At 35.7% G+C, this 13959-nt stretch overlaps 1 protein-coding gene across 1 annotated transcript; it reads left to right on the top strand.

The window, feature by feature from the left end:
* Positions 6224-12118, top strand: LOC109224880 (3-phosphoshikimate 1-carboxyvinyltransferase 2). The gene is made up of 8 exons (XM_019389449.1): positions 6224-6686; positions 7943-8187; positions 8319-8472; positions 8801-9015; positions 9097-9214; positions 9667-9877; positions 11326-11387; positions 11521-12118. Exons 1-8 carry the CDS (start codon positions 6390-6392, stop codon positions 11737-11739), a joined length of 1521 nt encoding a protein of 506 aa, XP_019244994.1. The 5' UTR covers positions 6224-6389; the 3' UTR covers positions 11740-12118.

Raw genomic sequence — 13959 nt, forward strand, 5'->3', positions numbered from 1 at the left:
GAATCAACAACATAAACAACACAAACCGGCAAGGGAAATCAACAATATAAATAGTGCATCCCGGCAAGGGAATCAACAACATAAATAATACATCCCGGCAAGGGAATCAACAACATATCCAACAATCCAACGATCCAATCACAAGGAAGTTCCACCACCAAGGGTATGATTACAAAGCAACAAGAGAATCACGGAGAAACTAAGAAGCACAATAACCTTAACAAAACAACAAAGAACGGCTAATTCAATTAAGGAAATTAAGCCAAGTAACAGGTAAGAGTTAGAGGAAAGCTAACAACATCGTATGGAGCATATAGGGGTAAATTATGCAATTAGATAACTCATTCATAACAGAATACTTCCCATATAATGAACACTAGAACCTAAGAACCCGAAAGGCAATTTTTTCCACAAATAAGTCCGAGCACACACTCGTCACCTCGCGTGCACGGACTACAATTAGCATGGAAGACTCAAATCCTAAGGGGAAGTCCCCCACACAAGGTTAGGCAAGGTACTTACCTCGAACAAGCTCAAAATCAACCCGAAACCACGTTTTTTCACGAGTACTCGACTCCAAATGGCCCAAATCTATTCAATTCAATTGCATCATGTAAATAACACTTCAAGTAACTGATTATACAAATAAATTCTAAGCTAAAATGTGGAATTAGGTAAAATGACCAAAACGCCCCTCGGGGACACGTCTCGGAATCGGGTAAAATTTATATTTCCAGAATTCTCACACTCTCACGAGTTCATACATACCAAGAACACTGAAATCGGAATCCAATTGACCCCTCAAATTCTCATTTTAAAGTCTCTTAATCTCAAGCCCTAGTTCTTCAATTTTAGGCCTAGATTACATGATTTACTAGGTAGATTTCACATTAGAAACGAGTTTTACGACCAAGAATCTTACCTCCAAGTGATTCCCCTTGAATCCCTCTTCAATCCCCTTCAAAGAGCTCCAAAAACGCTTTAAAATGGTGAAAATAAACCCCAAAGTCGCGGACAAGGCGACCCCTTTAAAACATTCTGCCCAGTTGTTTCCGCATCTGCGGCCTTGGGACCGCTTTTGCGGTCCCGCATTTGCGGAACAATGGTCGCATCTGCGACTAATCACTTAAGGCCCAGATTCCGCATCTGCGGCTCCCTTTCCGCAGATGCGGTACCGCTTCTGCGGAGAATCCACCACTTCTGCGATTCCTGCTGACTTCCCCATTTCCCGCTTCTGCGGTCACTGAGCCGCATCTGCGGAACCTAAACCGCAGGTGCGGTTATGACGGATATCAGTAGCTTCAGCTGCTTCAAACCATTCCAAAACCTCCCGCCAACCATCCGAAATCATCCCGAGGCCCCCGGGACCTCAACTAAGGGCACCAACAAGTCTAATACCACTGTCCGATCTTGTACCAATTCTTAAAACACCTAAAACAACATCGAAACCTCAAATTAACCGTGGATTCAAGCCTAAGAACTCCAAATTTCTAACGATACGCTTTCGATCAAAGAGTCTATCAAACCTCGTCCGAATGGCCTGAAATTTCGCACACACGTCACATTCAACATTACGAAGCTACTCCAACTTTCAGAATTTCATTCCGACCATCGGATCAAAAATCTCACTATCGAACTGGAAACTTCAAAAATTCAACTTTCGGCATTTCAAGCCTAAATTAGCTACGGACCTCCAAAACACAATCCGAACGCATGCCTAAGTCCAAAATCACCATACGAAGCTGTTGGAATCATCAAAAATTCATTCCGAAGCCGTTTACTCAAAAGTCCAATTCCGGTCAAATTCTCACCGCTTAAACTCCCAAAACTAGATTCCTTCTTTCAATTTGACTCTAAATCATCCGTTAACTGAATTCAACCATGCACGCAAGTCGATACTCGCATTATGAAGCTGTTCCAGACCCTACGCCGCTGAATGGAGCTTAAATTCTCAAAACGACCGGTCGGGTCGTTGCAGTCCTTCCAATATGGTAAAACAAAACACAACCTAAATTTAACAAAAATTTCAGTCAAGAAATCAACTAAAATTACAAACTAAAGAAATATTCTAACTTGAAAAGCAAGAAGAGTTCAGAGTCCAATATCAACTAAAAATATTGAGCGAGAAAATGAATTACTCAGTGATGAGTTCTCTATTCTAAAGAATGAATGAAACTCGGCGATGACTTCTCTACCCTTACTATGAAAAATATATAACAAATTACATCTATTGTTCATAGAGGAGGGGAAAATCTTAAAATAGTCTCACCTCAGTTGACGAAATCAAGCAGAAGAGAACACAAATTCAGAAACTTAAAATCAATTTCAGCATTCAACATAATAATTCAGACAGAATCAAGGCACCTTGTTAGAAATTATACTAACAACATTTCTGTTGCCAGATACAACCAAAAGTTCCTCGAGCGTGAGAGAAAATTGAACTGAATTTTACCAAAAGAGTAATGCATTAAAAAACTCGATGTTTAGAGCCCGTTTGACTTAGCTGATTTAGAGTAGCTGATAAGCATTAGGTGCTGAAAAGCACTTTTAAGTGCTGAAGCTGATTTAAAAAATAAGCAGTTACGTGTTTGGATAAAAGGGCTGAAATTAATAATAAGCAGCTGAAGAACTGGGTATACGAAGAGTTTTGTTCTAAAAAGAAGTATTTTAGGGATAGAATAGTAAATATTTTGGTCAAACCTAAAGTGCTTATAAGCTGCAATTTAATAAGTTAGGGGAGACCAACTTTTGGCTTATTTTTGGCTTATTTTTGGCTTATAAGCACTTAACTTATAAGCACTTTTAATTTTACCAAACGCGTAGATAAGCCAAAAAGTACTTATAAGCCAGTTTGACCAGCTTATAAGCTTAGCCAAACACCCTCTTAATATCCTTGATTCTTCATTTAAACAATTTTTATACCTTAATGGATTATCATTGAAAAGATTCTTTTATTTATACTCCAATCTGCTTTTTTCAGCAACTACCAATGGCATATTTAGCAAGTAATAATACTGGAAAAATTACTTGGTGTTCTTTTGTCTTTTCCTTTACGGCCTCATATTATTTTCTGTAAATGTGTAGCCTTGAGTATTTGACTGTAGAGCCACAAGAAGACATATTTGGCATATTCACTATGATAAACTTGCTGATGATAAACACCAGCATAGGTACTTCAACCTCGGCGGGAATGTTGCATCATCCTGTCACGACCCCAACCCCGATCGTGATCACATTGCTAGACAAGTCCGACCAATTATCAATCACAATCGCTCTCTAATAGAGTTCATTACCCATTTAACAGAATTTAATTGCCAATTTAACATAAATAGGAGTCTGAAACAGTAGATAAAACGTGCGGATCATAATAACATCACTACATAGCCCACCGATCCGGTATCACAAGTCAAGAGCCTCTATTACAAGTCTTTAAACAGCCTAATACAGAGATAATCTAAGAATACTGAAAGTAAAGAAGATAGAAGGAGAAATCGGGTCGCGTCTTCCCTTTTTTGGACGGGTCGGGTAGTCACGCATCCACTGTCAGAATAAGAACAACCAAATAAATAAACAAAACGTGTAACTCAAAACAAAAGGTGTCACTCAAAGTATGACTGGAGTTATGTTCTTCATATTTATGATTCTTCATCTATGTTGGTATAATCCGTATGACATTTTATATTGCACCACTTCCTAATAAGAGAACATTAAAGTAAAAACTGCATGCACAACATTTTAATAAGTGAAAGACCTTCTATACGACGAAGGGCAAAATCGTCATTTTAATACATCAAAGACAACTACTTCCACTTTCTCATTCCACTTATTCCCGTTTCTTCTAGAGATTCAGATTATGTACTTTTGTGGAATTTATAACTAGATGCATCACAAGACTTACATTGGACTTTGTAGTTTAAAAAAAAAAATTTCAATCTGAATTTCAGTCAAAACCAAGTCTAATCTTCACCAAAACTCCTCAAAATTGAGATATAAACTCCAAACCATATTCCCAATTATTTTCAACAACACTCAATCCAAACAAATAATGATTTTTGAAAACCCAAATTTGAATTCAAAGCTTTCAAGCTTTATAATGGCTATCAATGGTGAAAAATATCTGGAAGAATATTTACTTCCATAATTGTAGCGCGCCTAAATAGGAATATCTGGAAGAATATGATTTGATCTGATTTACGCCAAATTTTTTTAGAATATTCTGCTCCTCAATTTTAGCTCGACAAATTAGGAAGATTCAGCTACTATTAATTAGTATTTAATGATTGGTATAATAACTGTAGAAAAAATGTGGACAGGGCGGGTAGATTAGAAACGATGCACATTTTTGATAATAAGATTTCATATATGATATAGGAAAGAAAAAAACATAAAGAAACCTTTGAGTAATAGATATTATAGAAAGAATGCAACAACTAAATAAAAAGCAAGAAAAGAAAAACTTTATAAAAAAGGCCTTGGATCCGTGAAAAGAAACTATTCATAAAAAGACCTTATATTATAAACAAGTATTTATTTGATCCTTCTCCTCTAAATGAAGGTTATGTTTTAACTTTAACTAATCATGTAACATCCCTGCATATAGTATTTTTATAGCTAATTACTCATTATTATCATTGAAGTCATCAATTATATACAATAAGAAACAAAAAGAAAAGAAAATAAGAAACGAAGCATTGAAAAGTTGTAAAAGTAAAAAACGTACATCTGTTTCAAAATAAAAGCGTTAGCCTCGAAATCGAAAACAAACTTGATTAATACTAATCCATCCGATCCAAAATAAGTGATTTTTTGGATATTCTCACACAAATTAAGAAATTCACCTTTTAACATTAATTAGCAATGGCATTGACCATATTAACCTTTACTATCTCACATAAACACTCCTAACACATATTCCAACACCATTTACTTCAAGGACAATGTAGGAAAAAAATAATTAATTCATTCTTGAAATCTGAAAAAATCACTTATTTTGGACCACGAGAAAAAGGTCAAAAAATCACTTATTTTGGACAGGAGGGAGTATATAGCTAGCATAGAAAGAAGCAACAATGAAATAAAAAGTAAAAAAGCAAAAAAAAAAAAAAAAAAAAAAAAAATTATTCCGTAAAGATACCTTGATCAATAGGGGAAAAATTTACAACTTTTCAATGCTTCGTTTCTTATTTTCTTTTCTTTTTGTTTCTTATTGTATATAATTAATGACTTCAATGATAATAATGAGTAATTAGCTATAAAAATACTATATGCAGGGATGTTACATGATTAGTTAAAGTAAAAATATAACCTTCATTTAGAGGAGAAGGTTCAAATAAATCAATAGGCTGCCTGACTCTAATTTGCATATGAGGTTTTTAACCAATCTTATTACGTGTAGAATATTGGTTCAAATTATACCATACATTAAATGAGCAAGTTAAATACAATTTTATCATGAACGAATCAAACAATTTTAATTCAACTTGTTACGAAACTACTGATAAGGGGCAAAAATACTTTACTTAGTGGAGTCATTATGTCTTTACTTTATGCTTTGCGTTTTCTCTATGTTACTTTTCTTAATTAAAGTGTAATTTGGTCACTTTGTAAAGTTATGAGACTGAATATAGATTAAGACACAAAAGGTAATACTGTATCAGACAAAAGGTAAAGAAAAAACCTATAAAAGATAAATTACAAACTTTATCGGGTTATTTAATTCAAAACAAAGTTATTCCAGAATTAAAGGATTACAATCAAAATAATTTAGTGTATAGCAAACACTAATAACCATAACGGTGGATAAATGCTATCTTAAATTTAATACATGAATGATATTGGTATGTTTAGGTCCCGTTTGGGCATAGAATTTGTGAGTTTTTTTTTTCCAGATTTTATTTTTAAATATATATGTTTGTTTATAGATGTTAACCATTTTTTGGCTGATTATGAAAATAAAATCTTAAAATATCAAAAATAGCTCTAGAGTAGTTTTTCAAGTTTTCTACTCGTAAAATTTTAAATTCTTTTCGAGTAAAACATAATTTTAAATTTCAAAAATTATTTTTATATTTCATCATATAAAACTCCTTTTTTTTTTTTTAATTTTAATCAAATTTATGTCCAAACACTAGCTAAATATGCCACGTAACCTTTTCCCTTTAGAAGAGAGCTGAATATTCTTACATATAAAATGGTTGGTGAAAGTAGTAAGTGGGATATCGTACAAAAATCCATTACATTTCAGTGTACCTACTCCTCCACAACAACAAATTTCAGTAATTAAAATCGGAATACAACAAGAGTCAAGAAATCTCCTTTTGCAAAGAGCCAAAGATTGAAACTAACTTATAAATCAACCACACCAAAATACAAAGAGAGAGTAAAGAAAGATGGCACAGATTAGCAATATGGCACAAGGGATACAAACCCTTTATCCCAATTCCAATATTCATAAACCCCAAATTCTCACATTTTCACCTTCTCTTTCTTTTGGATTGAAAAATTCAGCAAAATCTATGTGGGTCTTGAAAAAAGATTCAATTTTTAGGATTTCAGCATCAGTGGCTACAACACAGAAACCCACTGAGATTGTTCTGCAACCAATTAAAGAAATATCAGGCACTGTTAAATTGCCTGGCTCTAAATCCTTATCCAATCGTATTCTCCTTCTTGCTGCCCTATCTGAGGTAATTAAGTAGCTGCAATGTGTGTGTGCGTGTGCGCGTGTGTGTTTGTGTGTGTGCGCATATGTGTGTAGCCTATTTTTTGGTTCACATGTTAGTTATGCCGGAATTGTAATGCAAGGATTATTTATGCAATACTTAATAATGAAGGGATTGTTTGGTTCACATGTTAGTTATGCCAGGATTATAATGCAGGGATTATGTATGCAATAATTAACAACAAAGGGATTGTCTGGTGCACATGTTAGTTATGCCAGGATTTTAATGCATGGATTATTTATGCAATGAATAATAATGAAGGGATTTTAGATTGTAATACATGGATTAATTACTCTATAAAAGGGCATTTTGTCTTTACATAGTTTAATCACTTCATTGCTAAAAAATATGTTGTTATGCCACAATTTATCTTGCATAAAGACAACACATAATTCGCGCATAATTTAATACTGCCAACCAAACGCTGCATAACATTTGGTGCATAAGTTATGCGGCCACTATTTTTTTTCGTATGCGACCAACCAAACACTATATTATCTTATGCAGACTTTTTATAACTAGATTATTATTCCGATAACCAAACGACCCCATTGGTTGGATAGCACAATTACAATACAAGAATGACTGTGTGTGCGAACAATCTATATGGCCAATATGTGGTCGAAATGATATGTTTTTCCTGCTTATTAAGAAAAGGGGGCGGCAGCAACAACAACAACCCAGTGTAATCTCACAAGTGGTTTCTGGGGAGGGTAGGATGTACGCAGCCTTACCCCTACCCTGGAAGGGCAGAGAGACTGTTTTCGATAGACCCTCGGTTAAAAAAAGATGGAAGAAGCACTGATAGCAAGTTATTAAGCAAAGGGGGAAAAAGAAAAAGTTTGTCAATGTTTATCATTTTGCACTTAGCGGGAAAATGTTCAAACTTTTGCATACACAATTTGCATATGGGCCGGAAATGTGTTCTTAGCAACACCTTATTCGAAGTATAAGGTGCCCTTACCAACTATGGTTATCCCTTCCGAAGCTGAAGTTGGCTTGAACGACTTGTATTGCATAATAACTCTTGAACCATGATCAACTTGGTGAACTTCTTTAAGCTGCAGAAGTCCACATTTTCCATTATTTTGCATAAGATATCATCACATTGAGGTTTCATTTGCTCTTTAACTTGAAGCTGTCTTTTTTACTTTATTGTTTGCGCTATATATTTCAACTACTTTTGTGGCCGTTAGAAGTGACTGGCATTTGAATTTCAGGGAACAACTGTTGTTGACAATTTACTAAGCAGTGATGATATCCATTACATGCTTGGTGCGTTGAAAACACTTGGACTGAATGTAGAAGAAGATAGCGCAAACCAACGAGCAACTGTTGAAGGTTCTGGTGGGCTATTCCCTGTTGGCAAAGAGTCCAATGAAGAAATTCAACTTTTCCTTGGAAATGCAGGAACTGCAATGCGGCCACTAACAGCAGCCGTTGCTGTAGCTGGCGGAAATTCAAGGTCTAATAGCATCCCTCTTCATACCAATTTATTCTTTTAGGTTTGAGTTAAAGCATTTCAATGAATTGGAGCCAAATAGAGCAGAATGGTTACCACGTTACTAACTTAAATTTATCATTTTTATATTACAGGTATGTACTTGATGGAGTTCCTCGAATGAGAGAGAGACCAATAGGTGATTTGGTTGATGGTCTTAAGCAGCTTGGTGCAGAGGTTGATTGTTTCCTTGGTACGAAATGTCCTCCTGTTCGAATTGTCAGCAAGGGAGGTCTTCCCGGAGGGAAGGTGAGGATTACAAATTCTATTATTGCCGTATATATCATGTTAGGAAATGTTATCTTAAGCTGAAGCAGAGAAGTCTTAAGTCTTTGCTGATAAAGTTAAGGTACTCTATGTTTGGAAGAAATTGAACTCAAAAAGCCAAACGCTAAATTCCTTAACAGTAATAAGTTGAACGATTACAAAGTTGTATCAAGCTCAAACAAATATAGTTAGCTGCTATTACAGTGTTCTGTGAATGGTCTCTTTTGCCCTTTTCCTTATTTCGAAGCATAGTCTACCATTATCATTCAGAAATTCTTGCTTTAGTTATTCTTCCTTGACCATCTTTTAGGTGAAGCTGTCTGGATCTATTAGCAGCCAATACTTGACTGCTCTGCTTATGGCTGCTCCACTGGCTTTAGGAGATGTGGAGATTGAAACCATTGACAAACTAATTTCCATACCTTATGTCGAGATGACATTGAAGTTGATGGAGCGATTTGGTATTTCTGTGGAGCACAGTAGTAGCTGGGACAGGTTCGCTGTCCGAGGAGGCCAGAAATACAAGTAAGTCTGTTTTCAGTCATTCTAATAGCTTGAAAAGTTTATTACCCAAAACTGGTGATGTAAAGATTGATGTAATATTAGGTCTCCTGGAAAAGCTTATGTGGAAGGCGATGCTTCAAGTGCTAGCTACTTCTTGGCTGGAGCAGCCGTCACAGGTGGAACTGTCACTGTTGAAGGTTGTGGGACAAGCAGTTTACAGGTATTGCTCAGGCCGTTTGAGGCTGAGGAGGGGTTTGCATGTTGAACTTCTCTGTTATCTTTCTGCGTTTACTTTGTGGAAGCATCCTAATATGTACCCACATTTTCCTCTAGAGCTTTGGTTTAGTGGTAAGAGCGCAACCTGTAGGTGATTTAGACGCACATCACGGGTTCGAATGCTACCACAGACAAAACTCATGTATTTAAGTAGAGAAGGATAGAGGGGTGGGCCCATTATCCACAGAGTTTTGAACTATGCGCCACTAGCCCTCGGGGATTTTTCGATTATCAGAGAAAGAAAAAGAGTACCCACGTCTTGCATATGTACATGTTTGGTTTTTGTTAGGTATTAAAGCATCGTGGTTAAAGTACCCACGTCGATGAATGCATTGAGATGACTTTATGTCATGGTTTAAGTTTCTCGTTTGTGTGTTTATGTTTGCCTTTGTGAAGGGGGATGTCAAATTTGCTGAGGTTCTTGAGAAAATGGGAGCAGAAGTTACATGGACAGAGAACAGCGTCACAGTCAAAGGACCTCAGAGGAATTCTTCTGGAATGAAGCATTTGCGTGCCATTGATGTGAACATGAATAAAATGCCTGATGTTGCCATGACACTTGCTGTTGTTGCGCTTTTTGCTGATGGTCCCACTGCTATAAGAGACGGTTTGTTTTCTGGAGACCAGATCGAATCCAAAACTTTCTTTTTATTTCTAGCATAATTAACTAGCTGAGGCGACCAGATCCACTATGCTGCTATATCCAAAGTCTTGAGAGGATTTCCCACATAATCACATTCCAAATATACGCTTAAGTGACTAGTATAGCAAAGAGGTATTCTAGAAAATCTTCCCAGGCTGGTTTAGGGATTGGGAGGAGAAAGAAGTAAATTCATCCGGCTTCGGTAATTTTTATTCGTATTAAGTCTATCAAATTAGGATGGTCTCACCTTATTTCTGGGTTTAATATGGAAATCTCTGTCATAAGCTCAATATACATTAGTGTTGGCCTGTTACATATGCACGAGACTTTCTGTTTTAGTTTTGATAAGTAATATGTATGAGGTTTGATCGCACATGCATCATGTACTTTCTTCTCGACATAATATCTTTGGCCTCTAGAAATTGAGTGTTTTTTTGTGATAGTGAAATTTAAGGAAAAAAAGTTCAGTAATGTCTGATGTTGTCTATCTATCCAACTCTGTAATTTGGGAGAATGAATATTTGGCCTAGTGGCAAGCTGCAGTATCAAAACTTTGGGGTCATGGGTTCAATTTTCTTTAGGAAAGGATATGCTTGTTTCTATTCTTCCGCAAATGTGGATAAATCTGTATTTACATTCATTATGTGATTTATAATAGGTTGATGTATATCTTACCTCATTTTGGGTTGTACTCACATTGTGTGTGTATATATATATATATATATATATATATATATATATAAGAAAAGGAATCGAGCGCACCGATATGGGTGTGTTTTCATAACTGGTACCTTCACTTTTTGTCATTTTTCTAATATTTTGAAGGACGAATATGACCCACCAATACCCATGCACTACCTTGTTCTTTTTAAACCGAGAAATCCCTGAGAGCCAGGGCGCGGTTCGGAAACCGGTGGATATTGGGAGCCTTCTATCCTTCTCTACTTAAACTATAGGCTTTTGTTTGCGTAGTGTTTGAAACCATGACGTGCGCCTAAACCACGCATCACATGGTGCACTCTCACCGCAGTATCACTAGACCAAAGCCCTGGGGGCTTACCCATGGGCTACCTATTCGGCTGCCAAGGTGGAGGAGGATCACGTGCTTTAGTTAGATACGAGCTAAGAAACTGAAATTTGATTTATAATTCTATGTTTTCAACAAGTTTGAACAAGTACCAGTATAATAAAGTTAAGACAATATGGACTGAGTATGCTGGAATATTCGGCTGCCAAGATGTATGCTGGAATATTTCTGGTAGGTTAGTTAAATGATGGCTTAAATGTACCTCTAGCTGCATTTTTATTTGAGCAGAGTATTATGTTCAAAGGTTGAGTTCTTTCTCTTTTTCCTGTTCTTTCGTTCCTTTTATTAGTGCGCTAATTTGAATGTTCCTTTTTTCTGTTATCAGTCGCTAGCTGGAGAGTCAAGGAAACTGAGCGCATGATCGCCATATGCACAGAACTTAGGAAGGTAAAGTCCTGACTGGTTTCAACACATTTGCACCTCCCAAGCCTAGTGTAGTCTTAAAGAAGTATTCCTTATAACTCCTTCCATATTTTTGTTCATATATTCCTTACTCTTGCCTTTTGCATGAACACGGCAGTTAGGAGCAACTGTTGAGGAAGGACCAGACTACTGCATAATCACCCCACCGGAGAAATTAAATGTGACCGAAATTGATACATACGACGATCACAGAATGGCCATGGCTTTTTCTCTTGCTGCTTGTGCAGATGTTCCAGTCACCATCAATGACCCCGGCTGCACGCGGAAAACCTTCCCAAACTACTTTGATGTCCTACAACAGTACTCCAAGCATTGAAACCACTTCACTATATTGTAGAGTGTAAGTAAGAACATGTGAAAGAATTTAGTTCTTGTACAAAACAGGCTATAACTGGTATCTGAACCACTCTGGCGTCGACTTCATATCATCTGAACCACTCTGGCGTCGACTTCATATCAGAAGGGCATCGATCCAAGGCTTCGAATCTTTAATTATTTGTCATGTGATGATATTCAATATTTTTGTTGAAGTTGAGCTTCTTGTTTTTGAAGGAATGTACACTAAATAGAGTTAAGAATAACAAGTATTGGGACAGTGTAAGGACTACTATTTTGAACATGGGTGATTCAGTTACTCTTTGAGAGTTATTTTTTAATTTTATTAATCAAATCTCTGTTGCATAATATTAGCATGAGATGAGTTTAAATTGAGTAATGTGGTCAGTAAGGATTCATATTGCCGACTCCAATTTGTTTTGGACTGAGGCGTCGTTGCTGTTGTATTGATCAAATATATTAAGAAGCACTTTACAGTAAATTACTTCAATTCCAAGCTGCAGGAAAAGTGACTATAAAGTAAATTTTTCTCTATTTAATTTCTTTTAAACTATATTTTTCTTTTATATTTTTAGTATTTAATTTGATAAGGATAAGTATATGCACTTCAATAATTTGCACTTACAATTGATATATATCTGTGTGTGCACATGTGCAGTGCAGATAATTTGTCATTATAATATAAAAAGTAAAAGAAACTGATTCCAAAAAGTTTTCACAATATACCAACAAATCAATAATTTTCATCACAACTAGAATATATAATTCAGCTTCACGTTATGAACACAGAAAAGTTCTTTTTCCCTTCAACATTACTCCTTTTAACTTTTTAGTTAGAAAGGGTATGTAATTGAAGGAACATGCAATTTGTTGGCAATATTTTTACATGTATTTAATTTGTATTTTTCTAATAGCTTTATTGGATATTAAGCTATTAGAGCTCTTTCTTGTTTCCGTTAAAAAGAGGTTGCGTACCTTCAGTTGCACTAATGGATTGAATAACTTTATTTTTATATTGAGAATCGAGATATAGCATCTAAGATTGCATTAATCGAGGATACATGACAGAAGAAATTATTCTATTTCCAAATTTCACCTTCAAAAATTTTCTTGAATCACATGCTTTTCTCCTCGTAAGGCTGTAAGAAATGAATAAATATGAAATTTATAAAAAAAAAAAGAAAGAATCAAATCGCATCATGAGCACTTTCTTGTTTCAGTTCAAAAGAGAATACATGCATTTGGTGGCACTAGTGGATTGAATAATTTTTTCTTTATTGCTAACAAAGTGCATGTGTTATTTTCTAGGTTAATAATACAAGTTAAAATAACAAGTATATTTCGGGTGATTTTTAAAAATAGCCAGATTTATAACTGGTCGTTCAAAATAAAGTCAATTTCAAAAGTAATCGAAATTTAGCCACTTTTTATGTAAAGATAAATATGAGCGAAAACACTGTTCAAAACCCGGAAAATACTCCAGTATATTATGCTGGAGTTCCAGCATAAGAATACTTGAACTCCAGCATATTATACTGGAGTTCCAGGATAGTATGTTGGAACTCTAGCATAATATGATAGAGTTCCAGCACAAATACACTAGAACTCCAGCATAATATACTGGAGTTCCAGCAAGTATAATGGTCCAGTATAATATACTGGAGTTTGGAGCACCAGTGCTCCAGTCTCCAGTATATTATACTGGAGCCAGCAAAGTATACCGGTCCAGCATAATGCTGGAGTTCATACACAAGTGCACCGAACTCCAGTATATTATGCTGGACCGGTCTCTATTGCAGCAAAACGGTGGCTATTTTTCATTGACTTGGTAAACGCAGGCTATTTTTGATTGACCAGTCCGAAAATTGGCTATACCGTAAAATTTTAACGTATATTTCCTGATGTTCTAGTATTATTTATTGCCAAGAAAGTGCATGTGTGCTAGGTCACAAAAGAAAATTAACAAGTTAGTGGGTTCAAAAAGAAGGAAAAAAAGGCAGCTCGGTGTACAAGTCATTCCGTATTCACGCAGGGTCCAGAGAAGGGTCGCACCCCAAAGATGTGATGTAGACAGCCTACCCTAATGCAAGTATTAATCGCTGCTTCCACGGCTCGAACCCATAACCTATGAGTTCAAAAAGAGTTATCTCATTATATATATATATATATATATATATATATATATATATATATATATATA

This window comes from Nicotiana attenuata, chromosome 1 (genome assembly GCF_001879085.1).
Source record: "Nicotiana attenuata strain UT chromosome 1, NIATTr2, whole genome shotgun sequence".
Classification (NCBI taxonomy): domain Eukaryota; kingdom Viridiplantae; phylum Streptophyta; class Magnoliopsida; order Solanales; family Solanaceae; genus Nicotiana; species Nicotiana attenuata.